Source organism: Gorilla gorilla, chromosome 9, assembly GCF_029281585.2.
Source record: "Gorilla gorilla gorilla isolate KB3781 chromosome 9, NHGRI_mGorGor1-v2.1_pri, whole genome shotgun sequence".
NCBI classification, from domain to species: domain Eukaryota; kingdom Metazoa; phylum Chordata; class Mammalia; order Primates; family Hominidae; genus Gorilla; species Gorilla gorilla.
This window is the reverse complement of record NC_073233.2, coordinates 24,728,588-24,754,456: the sequence shown is the minus strand read 5'-3', so window position 1 is coordinate 24,754,456 and position 25,869 is coordinate 24,728,588. Positions and strand designations below refer to the sequence as shown.

The following is a 25,869-nucleotide window of genomic DNA, read 5'->3' as shown; positions in this document are numbered from 1 at the left end:
TTTTTTGTGTAATTTTTAATACAAGACATCTAAAGTCTTAAACATTAAGTTGATCCCATCAGGAACAAAATATGGCACGAAGTTCAGAAACAAGAACATCTTTTTTTTCTTTTTTTTTTTTGCACTTAGGCTTTTCAGTCACTATGCAATGATTATCGATTCGCCAAGGACAGTAACAGTCAAATACTAGAGAAAAGGAGATAGGAGAAACATCTTTTATTTCTTCTAAAGAGGTGAAAATAAGATTTTTTTAATATTTCTCACTCATAAGATTTTTAAACTCTTAAAAATGCAATATCTTCTTTTCAAAGCACATGCCATCTTAAAAAAATCTTAGCAATGTACATTTGCACTCAAAGAAAAACATGCAGCGCCATTGTCTTCTGACAAAATTCTGCATTAAAAAACCCTATGCGACTTTCTGCAAATATATTCCCTCTTTATTATTCAGGGACTCCAAACCACAAACATTCAGTGCAATATTTATTGTTTCTTATTTCCGTAGGAAACACAGAACCAATGATGTCTTCTGACAACTGTTTCCTGATGGTTGAGCAACAGTCTCCCTTTGCTTTATTTTAAAGTACTCTTTTTAACTTGCTGATGTAAGGTATAATTGGAATTCATTAAAACTTGAGGATCCAATGGAGGGTGAAGAATGAAGGATGGAGGAGGAATACTTAAGGTCTACCCTGTGCCATAAACTTAGCAAAAAAATGTACACAGAAAAAAATGACAACCAAAAAACCTCAGATTTTATCAATGCACCCTTTAAAAAGTGTTTTTTTTTTAAATTTCTGAAAGCAGCTTAATGTGAATCAAAAGCAGTTCCTGAGCAACTGCAGTAAACAGTCTTTTAAAATATATATATGTACATACACATGTACATATATATGTGTGTGTGTATATATATATATATATATTTGCAACTTAGCTCATTTAGTTCTGTCTTAATTTACCTCCCCAGCATTTAGTCCCTTCTTTCCTTTCAGTCTCCAATGTGCAAGTACAATAGCATCAGCTCTGGGAGTTGGCGTGGAGCAGATGTTTCTTATCACTCCTGTGAGGTCATCTGCTTGTCTGTCAGGCCAGGTTTCCAGAGTTGCTGCAGGTCATAGTTCTCTCAATCTCACAAAACCTGTAAGCATCATGGCCACCTCACGTTTTCTTCATCAGACGCCGTGACTGCCATGTGTGGAGCTTGTTGTAGGCTGTCTGGAGCATCTCTTCTATGTGACTTACCAACTGAAAAACACAGCAAGACACTTAACAACTGGGCAAAAGCAGGGGAATTTAATCCTTCCAACCCAAATCTGGCACATACTTCAGAGTGTAGTTTCGGAGCTCCTCTGTATTTCCCCAGTCAATGAGGTAATGTGCAAGCCCTCTGAGAAGGTGCTGTCAGACACATTTTGTATGGAAAGGAAAGACAGAAAGTAGGGGGCAGTGAAAAGGCTGCGGTTGTAATGGCTGTCCTGTCATTAACCAATAATAGGACAATATGAAAGTCACAATTGTGCTCCAGGCCTCAATTCCTTCTGTCAAACGAGGGGTCTGAACTATATCTGTGATTTTCTAGATTTGAATACTGGTCAGCCAACTAAGGCCAGGATGGTAGTATAAACTTTATTTTATTTTATTTTATTTTTTGAGACAGAGTCTTGCTCTGTCACCCAGGCTGGAGTGCTATGGTGTGATTTTGGCTCACTGCAGCCTCCACCTCACAGGTCCAAGCAGTTCTCATGTCTCAGACTCCCGAGTAGCTAGGGTTACAACCATGAGCCACCACACCTGGCTAATTTTTGTATTTTTAGTAGAGATGGGATTTCACCATGTTGGCCAGGCTGGTCTTGAACTCCTGGCCTCAAGTGATTCACCCACCTCAGCCTCCCAAAGTGCTGGGATTACAGGCCTGAGCCACCATGCCCGGCCAGGTTTTTGTTTTTTTTTTTTAAATAGTGGAGATGGACTCTTGCTATGCTGCCCAGGCTGGTCTCGAACTCCTGGGCTCAAGCAATCTTCCTGCCTCAGCCTCTCAAAGTGCTGGGATTACAGGCATGAGCTGCTGTGCCCAGCCCCATATATACATCTTGGCAGAACACTGGAAAAATGCCTTATTCTCCTGAAGATTCTGATTCAACAGGCCTGGGATGAGACCCAAGAATCTTTGATTTTCAAAAGCTCCTGCAGTTAATTCTGCATAATTTTGTGAAACAGTTTGCTATTTTTAGGGTTTTTCCAACTCCAGCATTTCAGGAGTTCAATACAACTCAGCAGATTACAGAAAACCTAAATGGTTTCAATGCTTCACACAATGTGCTATGTCATGTCTTGGGTCAGGACTATAGATCTTTGAGTAGATTAAGAATTTTGCCCTCATCATGGACATAGCTAGAAGTCAACAGGATCATATGGAATCTTTTTTATTTTTTTGAGACATGGTCTCGCTACGTTGCCCAGGCTGGAGTGCAGTGGCTATTCACAGGTGCAATTTTAGTTTACTATAGTCTCAAACTCCTGATTTCAAGTGATCCTCCTGCCTCAGTCTCTTGAGTAGTTGGGACTACATGTGCATACCACTGCATCTGGCTTATACTGACTTTTGAGGTAGAAGTCTCTGGAATATGTTTCCTTGGAGGTGGACAGTGTTTAAGTGTTTAGAAGTAAAGTTTTGCCAAGTCTGGGAGGATGGAGATGGAGATCAGGAAGTCCTAAATTCCTTTGGCATGTCAATGTTTAGGTCTGAGGGGTACAGAGTTAAAAAAATTACCCTTACTGCCATACCTGTTTATCATTATGGGGGATAGGAATATTTAGCTCTGTCTGGAAACTATAAAAATTACTTATTCTGTTTGATGGGCAGCAGTATCTATATTATCAATTGGAAGACATGAACACCATATCCTTCTGTAAGGCTACGCATGGCCTCAGCATCCTTTTCTTTTTTTTTTTGAGATGGAGTTTCACTCTTGTTGCCTAGGCTAGATGCAATGGCACGATCTCAGCTCACTGCAATCTCCGCCTCCCAGGTTCAAGCAATTCTCCTGTCTCAACTTCCCGAGTAGCTGGGATTAGGGGCACTCGCCACAACGCCCGGCTAATTTTTTGTATTTTTAGTAGAGACGGGGTTTCACTGTGTTGGCCAGGCTGGTCTTGAACTCTTGACCTCAGGTGATCCACCCGCCTCAGCCTCCCAAAGTACTGGGATTACAGGTGTAAGCCACCACACCTGGCCCTCAGCATCCTTTCCAACACAGCACTCCAAGCAGTTATAATCAATTAAGAAGGCACATGACCTGAAACCTATCTGCCATCCTTGCCCTGCTGTGAGAAGACACTCCAAGCTTCTATCTGATTATAAGTAATGCTGTTTTGTATTTTAAGAAAACCCACTTAGAATATTTAGGAAATAAATATGAAAAATCTTGCTGATGATTTTTCAGCTTTCAATTGTAAAACTCCCCTTTTATTTATCCTACTTATTGAATACTGAATCTTAAATTTGTAACTAGAGTCATGTGCCACATAATGTGCATATATGATGGCGGTCCCATCAGATTATAATAGAGCTGAGAAATTCCCATCATCTAGTGATGTCGTAACATCATACAGCAGCACATTATTCACTCGTTTGTAGGGATGCTGGTGTAAACGAACCTATTAAGTAGCCAGCTGTATGAAAGTATAGCATGTACAATTATGTATAGTACCTAATACTTGATAATGATAATGAATATGTTACTGGTTTATCTATTTACTGTATTTTAAAATCATTATATACGGTGTACTCCTACTTATATATATAAAAAAGTTAACTGTAAAATAGCCTTAGGCAGGTCCTTCAGGAGGTATTCCAGAAGAAGGTATTGTTTCACAGGAGATGACAGCTCCATGTGCATTACTGCCCCTGAAGACTTTTCAGTGGGACAAGATGTGGAGGTGGAAGACAGTGATGATCCTGACTCTGTGTAGGCCTGGGCTAATGTGTGTTTGTGTCTTAGTTTTTAACGAAAGTTTGAAAAGAAAAAAAAAATTAAAAATAGAAAAAAGGCACCAGGCGTGGTGGCTCACGCCTGTAATTCCAGCACTTTGTGAGGCCGAGGTGGGTGGATCACGAGGTCAGGAGTTCGAGACCAACCTGGCCGACAGAGTGAAACCCGGTCTCTACTAAAAATACAAAAATTAGCTGGGCGTGGTGGTGGGTGCCTGTAATCCCAGCTACTCGGGAGGCTGAGGCGGGAGAATCGCTTGAACCCAGGAGGCAGAGGTTGCAATGAGCTGTGATCATGCCACTGCACTCCAGCCTGGGCGACAGAACTAGACTCCATCTCAAAAAAAAAAAAAAAAAGAAAAAGAAAAAAAATATATATATATATACGGAGAGAGGGAGAGAGAGAGAGAGAGAGAGAGAGAGAGAAAGGCTTATAGAATAAGAATACAAAGAAAATACTTTTGTACAGCTATACGATGGGTGTTTTAGGTTAAGTGTTATTCCAAAGAATGAAAAACTTTAAAAATATTTAAAAGTTTATAAGGTAAAAATGTTATAGTAAGCTAAGGCTAATTTATTATTGAAGAAAAAAAGCTATATTGTAAATTTAATGTAGTCTAAGTGTACAGTGTTAGTAAACTCTGCAGTAGTGTACAGTAATGTCCTAGGCCTTCACATTCACTCACTGAGTCACCCAGAGCAACTTCTAGTCCTGCAAGCTCTATTTATGGTAAATGCCCTTTACGGGTGGACCACTTTTTATCTTTTATACTGAATTTTTACTGCAACTTTTCTATGTTTAGATACACGAATACCATTGTGTTAAAACTGTTTACAGTATTTAGTACAGTACTATGCTGTATAGGTTTGTAGCCTAGGAGCAATAGGCTACACCATATAGCCTAGAAGTACAGTAGGCTATATAGCTAGGTTTTAAGTACACTCTGTGAGGTTCATACAACAAAACTGTCTGTCAATGAATTGTTTAGAACACATCCCTGTGGTTAAGCAACACGTGACTGTACTATTCTTCCCAAGGTACCTCTGGGAGGGCTTGTATAACTGCACATACAAATGATCTGATGTGGTTGCTCTAACCTTGTTTTAAATACAATGCTAAAAATGCTGGGTATAAAGTGACACTTCTCAATACCTCATCCACTGACCTTCCCCACTGTAAACAATCAGGGAAGCTGATGCCAAATAGAACCCAGGAACAGTTTGGCTTACTACGAGTAGTGGCAATTCTATCTTTCCTTACGCTGCTAGGTTTGTGCTTGCTACTCAGTTTTTCCAAATTAATAAATTAGTAGTATGTATTTTTCAGAACATACACACAGATTGTAAAACTTTTTGAGACAGAGTCTTACGGTGTCACCCAGGCTGGAGTGCGGTGGCATGACCTCAGCTCACCGCAACCCGTCTCCCACGTTCAAGCAATTCTCCTGTCTCAGCCTCCCGAGCAGCTGGGACTACAGGCATGCGCCACCGTGCCAGGCTAATTTTTGTATTTTTAGTAGAGACAGGGTTTCGCCACGTTGGCCAGAACTGGTCTCGGAACTCCTGACCTCAAGTGATCAGCCTGCCTTGGCCTCCCAAAGTGTTGGGATTACAGGCGTGAGCCACCGCACCCGGCCAGATTGTAAAACTTTTCTAAGGGAAAGCATGGAGATGGTCATCAAAAATGCTTTGGTTAGTCATGACCTCTGGAAGGAAAGAGAGAGTGGTATGCAACTGGACAGGGGCACTCAGGGAATATCTATGGGTTATGGCAACATTCTACTAATTTTCCTGATTGGTGAGTAAACAGACAGTTATTTTATTATTTAAAAAATATGTATGTATTTTATATACTTCTGAATGCATGACACATTTCAATATTAAAAAATAGTACTTTGAGCAACAGAAAATAAAGTATTGGCCGGGTGCAGTGGCTCATGCCTGTAATCCTAGCACTTTGGGAGGCCAAGGTGGGCTGATCACCTGAGATCGAGTTTGAGACCAGCCTGGCCAACATGGTGAAACCCCGTCTCTACTAAAATACAAAAATTAGCTGGGCGTGGCAGCATGCGCTTGTAATCTCAGCTACTCAGAAGGCTGAGGCAGGAGAATCGCTTGAACCCAGGAGGTAGAGGTTGCAGTGAGCTGAGATGGAGCCACTGTACTCCAGCCTGGGCGACAGAGTGAGACTCCGTTTCAAAAAAGAAAATTAAGTATCTACTCATTTACATGAAAGCAAAATCAATTTCATCATTTTACTACAAAGAGAAAGAAGATCAGGCAAAAATCAGATTGCTGCCTTACATTTGTGCTTAAATACTGTCTCCGAATCTTTTCTTGGAATGGACAGAGCTTCGTAACTTGGAATCGTTCCAAATTACTTTTCATTTTCACTACCTAAAAAAGATGAGAAACAATAAATTACAGAGAAATCTCAAGCTGTAGAGACCAACAGAAAAACAATCTTCTACATATGAAAGTTACTTTTCTTGTAGAATTTTTTTTAAATGTAAAAATAAAATAAAAATATACCAATTATATCACATTGTTAACCCTTCAATGTGAATATCTTTCAGTCATAAATACTCATTTGGCCAGACGTGGTGGCTCACGCCTGTAATCCCAGCACTTTGGGAGGCCGAGGTGGGCAGAACACAAGGACAAGAGATTGAGACCATCCTGGCTAACATGGTGAAACCCCGTCTCCGCTAAAAATACAAAAATTAGCTGGGCATGGTGGCATACACCTGTAGTCCCAGCTACTCAGGAGGCTGAGGCAGGAAAATTGGTTGAACCCAGGAGGTGGAGGCTGCAGTGAACTGAGATCACACCACTGCACTCCAGCCTGCCGACAGAGTGAGACTCCATCTCGAAAAACAAAAACAACAAAAAACCCAACTCATTTAAATAGTCACTCATTGATTTATTCATTCATTTAGAGACAGGGTCTCATTCTGTCAACCAGGCTGGAGTGCAGTGGCAACATCATGGCTCATTGCAGCTTTGACCTCTCTAGGCTCAGGTGATCACCTGAGCTACTTTTCATAATTTTTGTAGAGACGGAGTTCTGCCATGTTGCCCAAGTTGGTCTCAAACTCCTGAGCTCAAGCAATCTGCCTGCCTTGGCTTCCCAAAGTGCCCAGTTTAGTGGCTCATGCCTGTAGTCCCAGCTACTAGAGAGGCTGAGGTGGGAGAATCACCTCAGCCCAGAAGGAAGCAGCTGCAGTGAGCTGAGATCACTCCACTGCACTCCAGCCTGGGTGACAGCGTGAGACCCTGTCTCAATAAATAAAATAAAATAAAATAATTATTGTCTTTCAACGTATGAATATACCAAATGCTTCTCTAACCAACCCCCTTCTGGTAGATATTTAGGCCATTTCCTCTATCTTAGAGAGTGGTAGACCATCTCTAGCTAAGTATTTGCATTCCTAATTATTTCCTAAATTTCTAAATGTTGAATTTCATTTGAAGTTTCATTTGAATGCTGAAGTAAAAGCATCTAAAAAAACACTAGCAGTGGAAGAAAGCACTCTTGGCTACTTGGTCAACATTGATCATTTTAAGATTTTTGTTCTTCTGCAAATTAGGTGAAAAAAATATTCTTTTAAAAAATTTATTTATGTATTTTTTGGAGACAGAGTCTTGCTATGTTTTCCAGGCTGGTCTCCAACTCCTGGGCTCAAACAATTCTCCCGCCTCAGCCCCGCCAGAGTGTTGGGATTACAGGTGTGAGCCACCGTGCTTGGCCAAAATGTTCTTTTACTGTAGCTGTAATTTATCTGCATACTGGTAAGTGTGAGCATTTCCCCTTAATCTTCCTAGGCCACTCCATTCTTTAGTGAGTTGCTTGTAAAGTTTGCCTATTGTGCTTAATGAGGTCTTTATCTTTTACTTAATCATGGTTTATGAAAGCAATTTATAGTATTACTATTAATGTTACATTTTTCATTTGTCAACTGTCCTTTAATTGGTTAAAGGGGTTTTAGTGTTAAAAAGCTAGTGCTATATTTGTTGTCAGTTCTTATTTTGGATTTTGTTATCCCTGAAAAACGTATCAAACATAAATAAATTTATTGATGTAATTTGTTTTGGGTCTCTATTCACAGTGGCTTGGAGGTAGATACAAGTTTTAAGTTGTATGATTATTAGTTATGGAACTCGTCTGGATCTCAGTTTCCAAATCTATAAAATGGGTACCAATAGCTACTCCATAAAGATGCTGTGAGGTTTACATGAAACGATGTATGCAAAAGAGTTATCCCAGTGTCTGTCACATGGTAAGACTTAATAAAACTTTCCAATTTCAAAACTTCTTGTAAGTCACTACCACAATTATCTGGCTGTCTTCAGAACTGCTTCTAACCTTTTCTTCTAGGAATGGCGTATTAACAGGAAAGCAGGACCAGAAATGTCGTAGAAGTTCTCCAACAGCTACATATAAGTGTTTCAATTCAGACTGAATATCATTTGGCACCATCTCTGCAAAAGAAGAACGAGGCCCATAGGTTAAGAGCTATTTTAACATATACAGTCTCGAAAAAAATGACCACTCAGAGAATAAACTTGAACGTGTACTCTTTGTCAATGCCAAACCAGGATGTGCTATTTTCAGATAAGTTAGTAATTTTGTGGCTGAGAGATCATAAAATTTAAAAGCTCTTGGGATTTTAAAGAAACTTTCAGGTTTCCCCTTTATTCTAAGAGGTAGGGGAGAAGAAAGGAGCTTTTACTATGATATGAGAGAAACTAGCAATGTACCACTATTTGTAATAGTAAGACAGTTCTGAAACCTAAGATCTTGTCTAGATGTGTTTCAGAATCTGAATGTATAAAAACAAATCTACAAAATAGAAATCCCAGGATTATTCCAAGGAAAAACCAATAAAAGTTCAGCACTCCTCCCAGCTTGCTTTTTAAAGCTGATTTAGGCAGAAAGTAGTAGAAGATGGCCCGGCACATACGGTTTATGGCTTGCTGTGTTCCTCCCTGCATAAGTGCCCCTCCAGGTGACAGTGCTGTGATGGTACTACTGGCAGCACTACTTGAGAGAACCTGAAAAAAATGAAGATGCATTAAAACTGGTTTTCCTCCCTTTTTTTTTTTTTGCCACCTTTCTTTCTTAACATTTTAGTTTTAGAGCAGAAGATGAAGTGCTTTTCCTTTTGTTTAAATACTACATCATTTACAGTGGTCAAAGTGAACTATTTTCCTTGAGGGCAGAAACACAATCCGTGTAGAAAGAAGATACCTACAAATCTTCCAGGCATGCCAGGCAAGTCCACAGGGACCTCAAAACTCCCAAGGTTTTGCCTAGTTAAAGCCCTTTCTTAAGTACCAATTCAATTTAACATGAGAACTCTTACCACTGAAGGTAAAATTGAGTTTAAGGAAAGAAAACAGGTAAAACAACATGTTAACCTGTATCCTTTGTTTCTGTTAAATTTATTTTTCTAAGAAACAAAATCTTGTTATGTTGCCCAGGCTGAACTTGAACTCCTGGGCTCAAGCAATCCTCCTCCCTCAGCCTCCTGAGTAGCTGGGACAGACTACAGGTGTGTACTCCACACCTGGCTTTGCTAACATATACCCTTGATAACAGATTGGGGGAAAAAAAAAATAAAGAGCAGAAATTTATTAACTGTCATTTAATTTTCAAGGAAGTGAATAAATATAGCCAAAAGGGGGAAAAATATACTCCCCACTGTATCGACATCAACATTTAGGAAAAAATTGACCTATCTATTCAATGAGTGCCTATCAAGTGCCAGGCACTGTAGGGAAGCACTGCTATAGGGAGGAACAAATAATTTGTGAAACAGCAAGTGCAGGGTTAGCATCTCTAAGATTTTCCAATGAAGTTTTTATGAGTAGAAATCCATCCATGTATAGATTGGATGAAAACATTTTTTCAACTTAGTGTAAAAGTACAGTATGGGACAACCATGAGTGAAGGGGACATTGGAGCTCACTTTATTCCTATTTTCCTTTTGTCAGATACCAGCCTGGGCAATATGGTGAAACCCTGTCTCTACAAAAAATACAAAAAAATTAGTTGGGCATGGTGGTGCATGCCTGTAGTCCTAGCTACTTGGGAGGCTGAGATGAGAAGATCATTTGAGCCTGGGGAAGTTGAGGCTGCAGTGAGCTGAGATGGTGTCACTGCACTCCAGCCTGGGCAACAAAGCAAGACCCTGACTGCAAAAAAAAAAAACAAAAACAAAAACAAAGATTGACTACAGTGTAAAAAAATTACATGGGGAGAGCTGGGCATGGTGGCTTACAATTATAATCCTAGTGACTCAGAAGGCTGAGGTGGGAGCATCGCCTGAGCCCAGGAGTTCAAGGTTGCAGTAAGCTATGATAGTGCTACTGCACTCCAGTCTGGGTGACAGAAACCTCACCTCAAAATCAAACAAACACCACCACCCCCAAGACAAAAGTTATGTGGGTCTACTTGGGCCCAAGGGCCAGATACTGGACAACTATAGTCTACACTGAAAGAATTAGTCAAATAATCCCAGATTGGTTATGTGTGCATTTATGTACACATATGTATTTTCTAGCTTTCTGCTGAAGTGACAATGACACCCCAATGTATACCCAGTGCCCAGATTTTTTTTTTTTTTTTTTTTTTTGAGACAGAATCTCACTCTATTGCCCAGGCTGGAGTGCAGTGGTGTGATCTCGGCTCACTGCAACCTCCGCCTCCCAGGCTCAAGCAATTCTTCTGCCTCAGCCTCCCGAGTAGCTGAGACTACAGGTACGCACCACCATACCCAGTTAATTTTTGTATTTTTGGTAGAGACAGGGTTTTGCCATGTTGGCCAGGGTGGTCTAGAGCTCTCAAGTGATCTGCGTGCCTCGGCCTCCCAAAGTGCTGGGACTATAGGCGTGAGCCACTGTGCCCGGTCCCAGATCTTGGTTCCTACCTTAATCCACTCAGTGCTAAAAAGAAAATTCCACGCCTGGGACAGAGCAGATATAAGATAAGCCTGGAACATCTATCTTACTATACCATTAAGTAAGGAGGGGCTAAGAATGATGGGGATATTGTCAGAAAGACACAGGAGAGCCTGTGTGAAGGGTATAGGAAGGGTTTGACTATAAAGGCATGGGTAGACTTTCTGGGGTGACAGAACCGGTTTTTTAAAATCTTGATTTTGTTGGTGGCTACACAACAGCATGTGTTTATCAAAACTTGTAGAATAGCAGACTTAAAAAGATAAATTTCATTTTGGGAGGCTGAGGCAGGTGGATCGCTTGAGCTCAGGAGTTCGAGACCAGCCTGGGCAACGTGGTGAAACCCTGTCTACACACAAAAATATAAAAATTAGCCAGGGATGGTGACACATGCCTGGAGTCCCAGCTACTTAGCTACTTGGAGGGCTGAGGTGAGAGGATTGCTTGAACCTGGGAAGTCGAGGCTGCAGTGAGCCGAGATTGTGCCACTGCACTCCAGCCTGGGGGACAAGGTGAGACCCTGTCTCAAAATAAATAAATAAATAAGTAAATTTATTTACTTATTTATTTTACTGTATGTTAAGTTGTACCTTGGTTAATAAAAAGAAAAAAGGCTGGGCGTGGTGGCTCACGCCTGTAATCCCAGTACTTTGGGAGGCTGAGGCGGGCGGATCACGAGGTCAGGAGATCGAGACCATCCTGGCTAACACGGTGAAACCCCATCGCTACTAAAAATACAAAAAAATTAGCCGGGCGTGGTGGCGGGCGCCTATAGTCCCAGCTACTCCAGAGGCTGAGGCAGGAGAATGGCGTGAACCTGGGAGGCGGAGTTTGCAGTGAGCGGGGATCGTGCCACTGCACTCCAGCCTGGGCAACAGAGCAAGACTCCGTCTCAAAAAAAAAAAAAAAAAAAAAAAAAAAAAATTAAAAAAATTTAAAAAAAAGGAAAAAGAAAAAAATGGCCTGTAGTATCAGCACTTTGGGAGGCCGAGGCGAGTGGACTGCTTGAGCTCAGGAGTTAAAAGACCAGCCTGGGCAACATGGCAAAACCCTGTCTCTACCAAAAATACAAAAACTTTGCCAGGCATGGTGGTGAGTGCCTGTGGTTTCAGCTACTTGGGGGGCTGAGGTGGGAGGATCGCTTGAGCCAGGGAGGTGGAGGTTGCAGTGGGCCGAGATCATGCCACTGCACTTCAGCCTGGGTGACAGAGTGAGACCCCATCTCAAAAAAAAAAAAACAAAAACAAAAACAAAAAGAAAAAGAAACAAAGAAAAAAGGATAGCAACAGTGTTTAACTCATAAATGAATCCATGCTGATATAAATAACAAACAGAGGAGAAGGGAATGCTCTTCCTTTCATGTTAGCTGATAAACATAGAAGGGCTGATGGAATTAGAAAATCATCATTTAACAACTGCTCTTCCAGGCAAGAATCATCAGTGATTCTAAAAAAACTACCAGATGTAAGTTTTTTGTGTGGTGACACATGCCTATAATCCCAGCTACTCAGGAGGCTGAGGCACGAGGATTGCTTGAGTCTAGGAGTCTGAGGTTGAACGGAGCTATGACTGTGCCACTGCACTACAGCCTGGGCATCAGAGCAAGACCCTGTCTCTAAAGATAATAATATTAAAAAATAAAAATAAAAAATTTGGTGACAAATGGGGTATTTATACAGTCTCAAAGTACAGCTCCACAAGATATGTATTAATTACAAAGGGAAAAATAGTTAACTTTTTGGTGGAGAAACCAGGCAAATACTACCTTTAACCAAGTGAAAAAATTTAATATCACAAGCTAGGATATATACAAATCATTTGCCTCCTGATATGACACACTGAGTAGGATACGACATTACTTCTGTGGAATTTCTGGCAAAAATGCCTAATGTGAATCTAGTCACGAGGAAACATTAGGTAAATTTAAGGTCATTCTACAAAAAATTGCCCAGTACTCTTTCAATGTCAAAGTTATGAAAAGACAAAGATTGACAGATCATTCCATTTTAAAGGAGACTAAAAACACATGAGAAATAAATACAACTCATAAACCCAGCTTGTCTGCTGGACCAAAAAAAGTTTTCTTTTGCTATGTAGAACATTGGTGGTATAACTGGTGAAAATGTAGTAAGATATATAGACTAGATAACACATCATCAATGTTAACTTACTAATTCTATAATTGTACTGTTATTTAAGAGAATGTCTTAGTTTTTTGAAAATATACATCGAAATATTTAGGGGTAAAGGGAAATTATGCCTGTAACCTTCTCTCAAAATGGGTTGGAAAACATATTTTTCTGTCACTTTCTGTAAAATCTGAGATTTCAAAATAAAAAGTAAAAAAGTAAGTCTTGATGTGTGATAAATAACGTAATATAGGTATACACTCAGTGCCTCAGTGCTCATAAAAACGGAGAAAGGGAAAAAACAAATTCTTCTTTGCACAAGTTAAGGATTACTTTCCAGAGGCAATGAAATTGGAGCTGAGTCTTCAGTAATTATTAGTTCCTTGGGGGAGAAACACGGCTAAGGGAATTCTAAAGAGAAAGAGCATAAGCCGAAGCACAGGAAGCATGAAGGAGATAATGTGATCAAAAGATTCTGGACAGCTTAGTGTGTTAGGCTGGAACCCTTGGCCATGTGTGGAAGGGAGTAGCGGAGACTATCGCTGAAGATGAGACTCGAGTAGTGGGCTGGGGCCAGACTATAAAGAGTTTTGCAGGCCAGACAAAGGCACTCAGACTACTGCAGTGAAGGTTTTCAAGCTGCAGTGATAAAATACATGTTTTTATTTTTAAATATTTAAATGTTTATTTATCTATTTGAGATGGAGCTTCGCTCTTGTCGCCCAGGCTGGAGTGCAATGGCGCAGTGTCAGCTCACTGTAACCTCTGCCTTCCAGGTTCAAGTGATTCTCCTGCCTCAGCGTCTTGAGTAGCTGGGATTACAGGCGTGTGCCACCACGCCCAGTTAATTTTTAAAGTTTTAGTACAGACGGGTTTCACCATGTTGGTCAGGCTGGTCTCGAACTTCTGACCTCACGTGATCCACCCACCTCGGCCTCCCAAAGTATTGGGATTACAGGTGTGAGCCACTGTGCCCGGCCAAAATAAGTGATTTTAGAAAGACAACTTGCAGTAGCATTATGGAAAATCAATCAGGTTTGCCTAAATACGGGTGATAGAATCAAGAAGTATTATTGAAGGCAGAACTGACAAATTGCTGATCAACTGAAGTATGAAAAGAAACAAAGAACAATGATGAGCTGTTTTACGTATTTTAAGCCTGAGTCATGCAGAATATTCAGAGAATAATGTCCAGACAGAATTTGGAAACCTGGGAGATTTTCCCAATAAAAGTATATAGAAGTAAAGATCACAAAATTCATCAACTTAATTTTTTTTCATTATCATCTTATCTTCAGATGCCTCTTGAATATGCCAAACACCTTTTCTTGCTACCTCTTGATTTTTTCAATTTATTTAGCAGAACTATGTCTTTAAGCCCAATTAAAATATTAGTTGTATAGTTCAATCTGCTTGTGCTCATAAACTGAGGAAGGAACTATGGGAATTCTGGCCTTCAAACAGTAGAAGTCACCTACCTGAGTTAACTTGGGTGTATAAGCTTCCATTTCTTGTCTAATACTTTGAAAAGAATTAATAATGTCCTGACTTGTTGCATACTGTAGTGACTGGATTGGAGTTGGACCATGATAATACCTGCAGGTTAGCACAGAAGAAATTACTAATCACACACAGTAAAGATGCTCAACATTTGTCTTTGCAACATTTTAGCAGTCAGTACTAAGTTCCCCTCAAGGCAAGAAACGATAACTAAAGAGATTTCAATAAAATAATTTCAATAAAATAATTTAATTCCCATAAGGGCAATAAGAAAGCAACAGCAGAAAGATCCAACATTTATTGTCATGGGTTTAATCATTTTTGCTTCCTGAGAAGCCTAAATTTTAAACAAAAAAGGATATTGTACTTTGATGGTGACAAACTGATTAAAACATGAGTGCTATACTTGTAGGATATATTTTGGACTGAATTGTTACATAGCTATTCTGCTTAATATTGACCAAACTTACCTATCTGACTTCTTGAGGTTTAGTGCAATCGTTTTTACAGAATTATTTTTCCCCAAGTCTTCATATTCAATGGACTCTTGTAATTTCGCCTATAATTATTAACACAGTACTTTTTATTTTGTCACAACTTTCTCTTACACAATAAACATGACGCAAAAACAAAACTGTACATAGGGTAAAAAATGAAGTCTTCCCACCATGAGCTTCTCTTCCTAGAGATGACTGTCCTACAAACGGTTGAACCAATTTTCTCAACAACTATTTAAGAATACTAGTTTTCTTACACTCTGACCACATGAAGTATTATTGAACTTTTTACTTTTGCCAATCTGGTAGGTGAAAGTTTACATTTTATTATTTTTTCCCCAAATGAATGATCTGTTATGCTGTCCACTATTTTTATAGTGGGTACTTTTTAAAAAATAAGACTTTTAAATATTAAGGAAACAGTCTTTTACATGTTGTAAATACTTTATCTTCCAGTTTGGTGTTTTTTTGTTTTGTTTTGTTTTAATTATAAAAAAATCCATCTCCTGGGCAGGTGCCTGTAATCCCAGCTACTTGGGAGGGTGAGGCAGGAGAATCGCTTGAACCCGGGAGGCAGAGGTTGCAGTGAGCTGAGATCACGCCACTGCGCTCCAGCCTGGGCGACAAGTGAGACCTTCATCAAAAAAACAAAAAACAAAAAATTCCGCCTCTTTGCCCGCTTTTTGCTTATACATCTGTGGCTTAATTTTTCTTTTTTTCTAGGCGCATATCACCACCTCCCCAGCTGAACTCAGTCTCCTAAACTGCGGAGATTACAGACACACGCTACCATGCTCAGCTTCCAGCTTAATTTTTGCTTAATCTTGGATCCACTCAGAATTTATTTTGGATTAGGAGTAAAATAGGGAATCTAAGTTTCTTTTAACAAAATTATCAATCAGTGCTTCTAACACCATTTGTAAAATAATTTACCTTTTCCCACTGATTTTTAAAATGTCATGTGTATCATATATATGCTTAATTCCTCCATGTATTTGGGTTTACTTCTGGACTCTTTTAGTAATTTTATTCATTAATTTTATTAATCTGTTACCCCCTGTGCTATTAACAACCTGCTTAAATTTTTACAGCCTTGTAATAATAAAAACATATTACTTATGAAAGATACATGATCTATGTAAACATTTGTGCAAATCAGCCTTGAAATATTTCATCCTCTACAAAGCTATGAAATTCATCTGGCCAACTCTTATTGACTACCAAGACTAGAATCAGAACATTCAGGTTATTAACTATACCTCAAAAAACGTCAATCTGAAAACTTAACGTTTTAAATTGCTCCAGCTTTAAGATTCTAAATAGTCCCTTTATGGTACAGGAACAAATCTGACCTCACATGAGGTCACAAATCTGACCTCAATCTGAAAACTTAACGTTTTAGATTGCTCCAGCTTTAAGATTCTAAATAGTCCCTTTATGGTACAGGAACAAATCTGACCTCAGAGAAACACATCCTTACCTAGACTCAGCCTGACTTTTTTTTTTTTTTTTAACTACTTTCTCAACTCTATACCTTTCAGCCAACTTCAAGGATTACTGATGTCTTCATGATTTTTGACATGTCAAGCTTATCTCTACCCCTGCTGTTGCCTTACCAATATGACATGTCCCTACCCAAGCTCCCATAACAATCCAAATCCTAAACTTATGCCAAGGCCTTGTTAGGTCACCTGACTTTCACACTTAAATGAAAGCTCCATCAAGGTAGGGACTCTGTCTGCTATTAATTCTGAATCTCTCATTCTACAAGTGAGAGAATCTATAAATTGTAACCCTTTATAGAATAAACAGCAGTCAACCACTGACTTCGAAGAATAGTTAGAGCCAGCATTTACCACTGAATACTGATAGCCCCTGACTTACAATGGTTTGACTTCGAATTTTTCAACATTATGATGGTGTCAAAGTGATTCACATTCAGTAGAGAAACCATACTTTGAGTACCCATATATTGTTTTTCACTTCCAGTATTCAATGAGTTACATGAGATATTCAACATTTTATTAGAAAATACACTTTATAGTAGGTAATGCTGCCCAACTACAGGCTAATCTAAGTGTTCGGAACACGTTTAAAGTAGGATAGGCTAAACTATGGTGTTCCATACATTAGGTGTATTCAATGCATTTTTGATTTACAGTATTTGCAACTTATGAGTTTATTGGGATGTAGCCCCATTTAAGTCGAGAAGCATCTGTATTGTAAAAATTCACACAAATAAATAAATTTCTTTTTTATTTTTTCTTTGAGATGGAGTCTTGCTCTGTCATCCAGGCTGGAGTACAGTGACGCGATCCCAGCTCACTGCGAACTCCGCCTGCCAGGTTCAAGTGATTTTGCTGCCTCAGCCTCCCAAGTAGCTGGAATTACAGGTGCACGTCACCATGCCTGGCTAATTTCTGTATTTTTAGTAGAGACAGGGTTTCACCATGCTGGCCAGGCTGGTCTACAAATTCTGACCTCAAGTGATCCACCCACCTTGGACTCTCAAAGTGCTGGGACTACAGGTGTGAGCCACGGCTCCCGGCCAAGAAATTTCTGATAACTTGTTCACCACCAAGAATCAAGGGTACTCAGTGCAACAGTATAAAAAGAAAGTATCACTTAATAGATTTCTTCTCTAACTTCTCTATAACTTATTATTAGCTTTGCTTTAGTTCAAAAAAGAAATACCTCACTGGCTTTATTAATTTTATAGGTAATACATGCCTGTAAAAACATTAAGTTACTGAAATAGGCTGGCACAGTGGCTCATGCCTGTAACCCCAGCACTTTGGGAGGCTGAGATGGGCGGATCACATGACGCCAGGAGTTCAACACCAGCCTGGCCAATATCGCAAAACTCCGTCTCTACTAAAAATACAAAAATTAGCTAGGTATGATGGTGCACGCCTGTAATCCCAGCTACTCTGGAGGCTGAGGCAGAAGAATTGCTTGAATCCAGGAGGCAGACGTTGCAGTGAGCCGAGATTGCGGTGAGCTGAGATTGCACCACTGCACTCCAGCCTGGGTGACAGAGCAAGACTCTGTCTCAAAAAAACAAACAACAACAACAGAAACATTAAATTACTGAAATAAATGAAAGAAATTAAGACTTACCCATAATCTCTTTATTGAAAGATAACCGTTTAGCATATTCATTTGAAGGCCCTTTTAAAGCTCACAAACTATTTTTTTTGTGTGTAAAACTGTACTGTACAATCTGTTCTGTGAACTCTTTGATGCAATATTATCATTAATGCTTTCAAAATAATGAACAGTTGCATCAATCTCTATTGTATTAATGCAACACAGATAACAGAATCCTTGCTACTGTCTTTATCATGATACTGTAATGAATATTTCTATCTAAATCTTAGTATACATCTTTCTTAAGAAATAAATGTCCACAAGTAGAACTAAGGGTGTAAAGCTTTAAACATTTAATATACATTGCCTGACTGCTCTCTAACAAAGCTTTATCATAATTAGGAAGGGAGGTACAAAATAGCGTGGCAAAGTTGCAGGAGAAAAATAAATACACAAGAAGCTAATTCTGTCCATCCTTCTCCACACCCTCAAATGATTTCTTCAATATTTAATGAGAAGACACTTTCAGCTCTGAAATGCTAGGTTTAACATGAGGGCCAATTCACTTTCTTTGAAAAATCATATACATGAAACTTTGGTTTTTCTGTCATATTGCCTCTGTTGAATGAAGATTTTATTCCCGGAGAACAAAATCACATATAAGAACAATCCATACGTATGTGTACATGTCGGGAAAACAAACAAACAAACAAAAAACAATAAAAATGGCTAACAGGCTAGAGTCAATGGAAAGTTGGCTGGCAAGCCAAAGCTGGGGAAATACTCTTTGTAATGCTCTATACTTTAAGCCAAATGCTTAACATCTTAGTTAGAAGAACTGAGTCACAGGAAATAAGCGTATACAGTACTTGCGTCACATAAAGTATTTGGAGAAACTTGAGCCCCAAATGGTTCATATTTTTTTGCCCATACCCTTTTGACTGCTGGCTGAAAGCAGTCTGCATCTCCGGAATTTCCATCCATGTTGCTGGGCTCACTATTTTGTTCATTTTGTGCTTCTCTTAAAATAAAGGGGAAAAAAAAGTTAATGTTAAAAACCACAAGCAAAACAACACCACAACTCCATCTGGATATCCTGAACAGCCCAGTTACTGCACCTCTGCATTTATACTTAACTGTTTTCTGAGTCCAGCTGCCAGGACCATGGCACTGTGATGGTTAAATCTCTTGATGATGGCAGCATTACTATTCTCTTTTATGGATTTAGAACTGGAAGCAGATGGCACAGAGGAAATGCCATAGCCCTGTGAGAAATAATAGATTAAAAATTTTTTAAAAAGGTTCTGCTTTTCTTATTGTAAGACACGCTTAGCTGAAACATCATTTGCTGGATGATGGGACTTTTATTACTTCTCACGAACATTACTAAATATTTATGAACAAACATTTAAAAACAAGTGACATTATGCACATAAAATATTAACAAATAGCACTAACTCGTTTTAGCATTACAAAATACATCTTAAACTGAATTTCTCTCTCTTTTTGAGATGGAGTCCCGCTCTGTTGCTCAGGCTGGAGTGCAACCTTCGCCTCCTGGGTTCAAGTGATTCTCCTGCCTCAGTCTCCTGAGAAGCTGGGATTACAGGCGCCTGCCACCACGCCCGGCTAATATTTTGTATTTTTAGTAGAGATGGGGTTTCACCATGCTGGTCAGACTGGTCTTGAACTCCTGACCTCAAGTGATCTGCCCACCTTGGCCTCCCAAAGTGCTGGGATTACAGGTGTGAGCCACCGTGCATGGTCTGCATTTCTCTTTTAAAGAACAATTTGGATCTAGTTATCAAAACATTAAATAAAAGCAATAGAGTCAGGACACCTGTAATCCCAGCACTCTGGGAGGCCAAGGTGGGCGAGTCACCTGAGGTCAGGAGTTCAAAACTAGCCCGGCCAACATGGTGAAACCTCATCTCTATCAAAAATACAAAAATTAGCCAGGTGTGGTGGCACACACCTGTAATCCCAGCTGTTGGGGAGGCTGAGTGAGGCAGGAGAATCACTTGAACCCAGGAGGCAGAGGTGACAGTGAGCTGAGATTGCACCACTGCACTCCAGCCTGGGTGACAGAGTGAGACTGTCTCAAAAAAAAAAAAAAAAGTAAATAAAAAGAATAGAATATAGTGAGAAAAACACAGACTATGGATTCAGAAAGATAAAGAGTCAAATTCTTTTTCTAACATTAATCTAGGCAAGATAAACTTTTCCAAGCTCTATAAAGTAGGATAAAAGAGAATAAAATGAGATTATATTTTAAAACATGTATTGAGTGCACGCTACTTGCTAGACCATGCAGATACAAAATTGATTAAGACCCCATGCCATAGGAGCTTAAATACTAGTTAATGGGAAGCTGGGCTGGAGAGAATTACTAATCAATCCTACTGGAGAAGAGGGTTTGAAAAAGGTTCACAGAGAACCATAAGATAAACTGGTGCTTGCCAAGTAGATCTGGGAGACAATAACATTTCAGGGAGAGGAAACTGCTTAAACAAAGGCAAAGAGGCACTGTGGTCCTGATTATTTGGGAGGTTGAGGCAGAAGAACTGTTGAGCCAAAGAGTTCAAGTCCAGCCTGGCAACATAGTGAGACCTTGTCTCTATTTAAAAATAAAACAAAACACAAGCAAAGCAGCAATGCAGTACATATTGTGTCATGAAACTGTATATGGTTCAATACACTAATAACAGTGGTCCAGGAATTGGTGAGGCTAAAAAGGTGAAAGAAAGATCATGAGACTCATATGGGCCAGGCGTGGTGGCTTACGCCTGTAATCCCAACACTTTGGGAGGCTGAGGCGGGTGGATCACGAGGTCAGGAGATTGAGGCCATCCTGGCTAACACGGTGAAATCCCGTCTGTACTAAAAATACAAAAAATTAGCCGGGCGAGGTGGCGGACGCCTGTAGTCCCAGCTACTCGGGAGGCTGAGGCAGGAGAATGGCATGAACCCCGGGGGGCGGAGCCTGCAGTGAGCCGAGATGGTGCTACTGCACTCTAGCCTGGGTGACAGCAAGACTCCGTCTCAAAAAAAAAAGACTCATGTGCTGGGTGTGGTGGCTCACGCCTGTAATCCCACCACTTTGGGAGGCTGAGGTGGGTGGGTCACCTGAGGTTGGGAATTCAAGACCAGTCTGGTCGTGGTGAAACCCTGTACTAAAAATACAAAAATTAGCTGGGCGTGGTGTGTGCCTATGATCCCATCTACTCAGGAAGCTGAGGGAGGAGAATTGCTTGAACTCGGGAGGCAGAGATTGCAGTGAGCTGAGATCACGCCACTGAACTCCAGCCTGGGCAAAAGGGCACGACTCCATCTCAAACAAAAAAAAAAAGATCCATATGCTGTTCATCAATGTATCAAATAATTACTAAGAGATTATTACTACATGACATGCGCTAGGAACAGGCCAATAAACAGAACAAAGTCAGCTTCATGAAGATTACACTCTGAGAGGAGTGTGAATGGAATTATCAAGTAAAACAAGGTAAACACAATTTTTTTTGAAAGTGGAAAATGTCATTGAAGAAAACAGAGGGTAACATGATGAAGTGACTGAATTTGTGGGTGGTTAGAGAAAGCCTCTCTGAAGCAAGCAACTTTTTAATTTTTAATTTTTAAATTTATATTTTTATCTTTTTTTGGAGACAGGTTCTCGCTCTGTTGCCCAGGCTGGAGTGCAGTGGTGCAATCGCAGTTTACTGCAGCCTTGACCTCAAGTCAAGGCTCAAGTGATCCTCCTGCCTCAGCCTCCCGAGTAGCTGGGACTGCAAGTTTATACCACTATGCCCAGCTAATTTTTAAATTAAAAAAAAAAAAAAGTTTAGAGATGTGGTCTCACAATGGACTCAAACGATCCTCCCACCTCAGCCTCCCAAAGTGCTAGGATTAAAGGCATGAGCCACCCCACCTGGCGAGAAATGACATTAGAACAGGTATCTAAAGATAGGCAGAAGCTGGTTAGGGAACAAGCAGGTAGAAGATCAGTTAAGTGCATAGGCCCTGAGGTAGAAAAAGCGTGGCATGGAAGTGAATGGTCATTATGTCTAAAGCATGAATGAGTAGAAGTGGCCCCATCTGAGAAGTATGCAGGAGCCAAATCTAGCAGTCTTGTAGGAGTTTTGATTTTATTCTAAGCTCAATGAGAAGATAATGAAGAGATTCACATAGGGGATTATTAGGATCTGATTTATATTATAATCCTTTTTTTTGAGACAGTCTCACTCTGTCACTCAGGCAGGAGTGCAGTGGCGCAATCTTAGCTCACTGCAGCCTCTGCCTCCCCAGTTCCAGCGACTCTCCTGCCTCAGCCTGCCGGGTAGCTGGAATTACAGGCATGTGCTGCCAGGCCCGGCTAATTTTTTTATTTTTAGTGGAGATGGGGTTTCACCATGTTGGCCAGGCTGGTCTCAAACTCCTGACCTCAGGTGATCCACCCGCCTTGGCGTCCCAAAGTGCTCGATCACAGGCACGAGCCACCACGCCCGGCCTATATTATAATTATTACTGCGAGGGGAGAATAAACTATAAAAGACAAGATAGCAAAAATAAAGGTTAGAAGGCTAAGGCAAGCAAACAGGCCAAAGATGATGATACCGTAAGCATGAAAGGGTGTAAGCGTTTGTGTAGATCCCACAAATGAGAGGTGTATTGTACGAGGCTTGCTGATACACTGAATGCTGGACATAACAGGAGGAAAACATGGCTGGCTGCAATGGTTCACGGCTGTATAATCTCAGCACTTTAGGAGGCTGAGGTGGAAAAATAGCTTGAGCCCAGGAGTTCAGACCAGCCTGGGCAATATAGGGAGACCCTGTCTCTACAAAAAATAAAATTAGCCAGGTGTGGTAGCCTGTGCTACAGTTCCAGCTACTCAGGAGCCTAAGGCAGATTGCTTGAGCCCAAGAGGTCAAGATTGCAGTGAGCCATGATTGTGCCACTGCACTCCAGCCTGGGCAACAGAGTGAGCCCCTGTCATAAAAAAGAAGAGGAAGAATCAAGGAGACTCGCCGACTCCCAGGTTTTTGGCTTAAGCAAATTGTAATGCTTTTTACTAAGAGAGGGAATACCCATGGAGATACGTTTATGAGGATGGGAATCAAAGATTCCATTTTACATGTGAAGTTGAGATGTCTTCGAAATACCTGAGAGATGTCAAGTAGGCAGTTAGAGCTCTGCAGTCAAAGACAGACTATGGTTATTCAGGATTCATCATTATGTAACAAGAATGTTTTTATTTTTATTTTTACTCCCTCCCCTGTTCCCCATATCTAGTAAAGCAATGGAATAGAGAGAATGCATTCAGGAGGCCATAGATCATAGCCTGTGATAGTTACTATAATCAGAAGATTGAGAAGGGAAGAAGGAACACCAAATGAAAAATGGCATCAACCAACATTTGTAGTAAAAAGACTGGTTATATAAATGTTGATATACCCATACCAATGGAATACCATGCAGGCATCTAAAAATACCGATAACAACAATGCCTATTACCTACTACTTATTACGCACTAGGCTCTTTTAACTCATAGAAATCCTATAATGCAAGTACTATTAGCCTCACTAAGGAAAAAAAAAAAACAAAAACAAAGAACTGGGCTTGGGCTGGGCACATCGGCTCACATCTGTAATCCCTGCACTTTGGGAGGCCGAGGTGGGTGGACCACTTGAGGTCAGGAGTTTGAGATCAGCCCGGCCAACATGATGAAACCCCGCCTGTACTAAAAATACAAAAATTAGCCTGGCGTGGTGGCATGTGCCTGTGATCTCAGCTACTCGGGAGCCTGAGGCAGGAGAATCGCTTGAACCCAGGAGATACAGGTTGCAGTGAGCCGAGCTCAGGCCACTCACTGTACTCCTGCCTGGGCAACAGAGTGAGATCCCATCTCAAAAAACAGAACAAAACAAAACAAAACAAAAACCAAACAGGGCCTAGAAATGTTAGAAGATATCAGAATCTAAGTCAGCTAGTTTGGTTTTAAAGTCTATGTTTTAAACTATGGGATAGTTTATACAGATACTGATACTAAACAGAAGATAAAGTTACAAATGTACATGTACAATATGCCATCATGTTTATTTTAAAGAAAAAAAAGCACTAAAAAAGTCTTCCTTTCATAGTAAGTTGTAAGTCTAAGCGCCACTAAGCTTTATTTTCTCAGGATAATTAAAGAGGGCTATGCTTGTATAGATTCTTCTTCACTTCTGAAAGGGTGATGTCCTGAAAAACTCACCGTATGATGAAAGTATAAATTGAAAATATACTGGCTGGGCGCGGTGGCTCATGACTGTAATCCCAGCACTTTGGGAGGCCAAGGTGGGCAGATCACCTGAGGTAAGGAGTTTGAGACCAGCCTGGCCAACGTGGCAAAACCCCGTCTCTACTAAAAATACAAAAATTAGCTGGGTGTGGTGGCACGTGCCTGTAATTCCAGCTACTTGGGAGGCTGAGGCAGGAGAATGGCTTTAACTTGGGAGGCAGAGGTTGCAGTGAGCCAAGATTGCACCACTGCACTCCAGCCTGGGCAACAGAGTGAAACTCTTTCTCAAAAAAAAAAAAAAAAAAAAAAAAAAAAAACAGAGACAGAAAAAGAAGAAAAATAAGAGCAAGAAAATGAAAACTCAGAGTAAAGGGAGTAACTGAGGAAGACAAGTTCTGGCCTAGAAGACAGAGGCAGTGACAAAATTATCCTTGATCACAACAGGAACCATCTCTTTCTCTGCAAGTAGATAAATCTGTAGGTCTGGGGTCATGATGCTGAGGTAGGTAGGTCATATATGATGGCCTACTTGCTGAAACATTGGGGTTGGCATGGTATAAGGGTCATGAGAGTGCTTAAGGTTTGGCAGATAGTAAGCAATCCACAAATGTTTGTTATCTTCCTTATTTATTAATTTATCCATATTTCTTTAGATTAAATGTTAGCTAGAGCATAAAGCTGAACTCATCACATTAAGCCTTTATTATTACTAGAGAACTGCGGATGAGGGAGCTAGAAATTTATTTTTAAAAGGTTTTAGCAACTCACACAGGAATTTCATTTCTTCTAGGCAATTTTAATGGCAAACAACGCTATTTCAAAGCACTTCCGATAAATCACTTCAAGTAACAGTATTTTGCTTATTTGACATTCTCACAAGTGGAATAGGTCTACGCTTAAGACAGTGTTGAAGACTAGGAAAAGACTCTTTTCTCTCAAAACTTCTTTTATTGCTTCTTACCTCATCTAATGGTTTATCTTCCAAAGCTGTTAAATCTAGTAGTGGGTTTTTCACTCCTAATGAAACCATTGTTTTTAGGCCTAGAAAATCAACAAAATAAAAAGTTCAGCATGTCTTATCTGTCTCAGAAATTAACACCTATAATGTCTAGAGGGTGGCAAGTTAAATACCAGTGTCTACCAGAGATAAACAGTTACCTTTTTCATCTATTTTGGCACATTCTGCAAAGAGATCCTTTGACCCTGTATTCAGCCGATCCCTGTGAAAATAATGGGACTGGAAAAAACGTGTCCAGAATTCCTTCTCTGTCATGTTGTGGGGAACATTTTCTGCATATTTCATTTTTACTGTGGAAAAAAACCCACAATTATTATATACTGAATTTCCATTTTTAAAACCTCTCAAATTAGGTAACTGAAATACAAATAGCAAAATCTAGACCATAAAGCTCTCAACTCTA

At 40.1% G+C, this 25,869-nt stretch overlaps 1 protein-coding gene across 3 annotated transcripts in view; it reads right to left on the bottom strand.

Moving 5' to 3' along the window:
* Window positions 1-201: 201 nt before the first annotated feature.
* GTF2H1 (general transcription factor IIH subunit 1) overlaps window positions 202-25,869 on the bottom strand; it is a 44,636-nt gene continuing 18,968 nt past the window's right edge. For all 3 annotated transcript variants that reach the window (XM_019037066.4, XM_063711034.1, XM_055355992.2), the window contains 10 exons: window positions 25,607-25,756; window positions 25,410-25,489; window positions 19,308-19,435; window positions 19,104-19,191; window positions 15,054-15,142; window positions 14,562-14,679; window positions 8,956-9,046; window positions 8,358-8,473; window positions 6,296-6,388; window positions 202-1,245 (listed from right to left, as the gene is read on the bottom strand). In XM_019037066.4, the coding sequence (XP_018892611.3) occupies window positions 1,159-1,245; window positions 6,296-6,388; window positions 8,358-8,473; window positions 8,956-9,046; window positions 14,562-14,679; window positions 15,054-15,142; window positions 19,104-19,191; window positions 19,308-19,435; window positions 25,410-25,489; window positions 25,607-25,756 (1,040 nt within the window). In that variant the 3' untranslated portion in view covers window positions 202-1,158. The remainder of the gene's footprint in view (window positions 1,246-6,295; window positions 6,389-8,357; window positions 8,474-8,955; window positions 9,047-14,561; window positions 14,680-15,053; window positions 15,143-19,103; window positions 19,192-19,307; window positions 19,436-25,409; window positions 25,490-25,606; window positions 25,757-25,869) is intronic.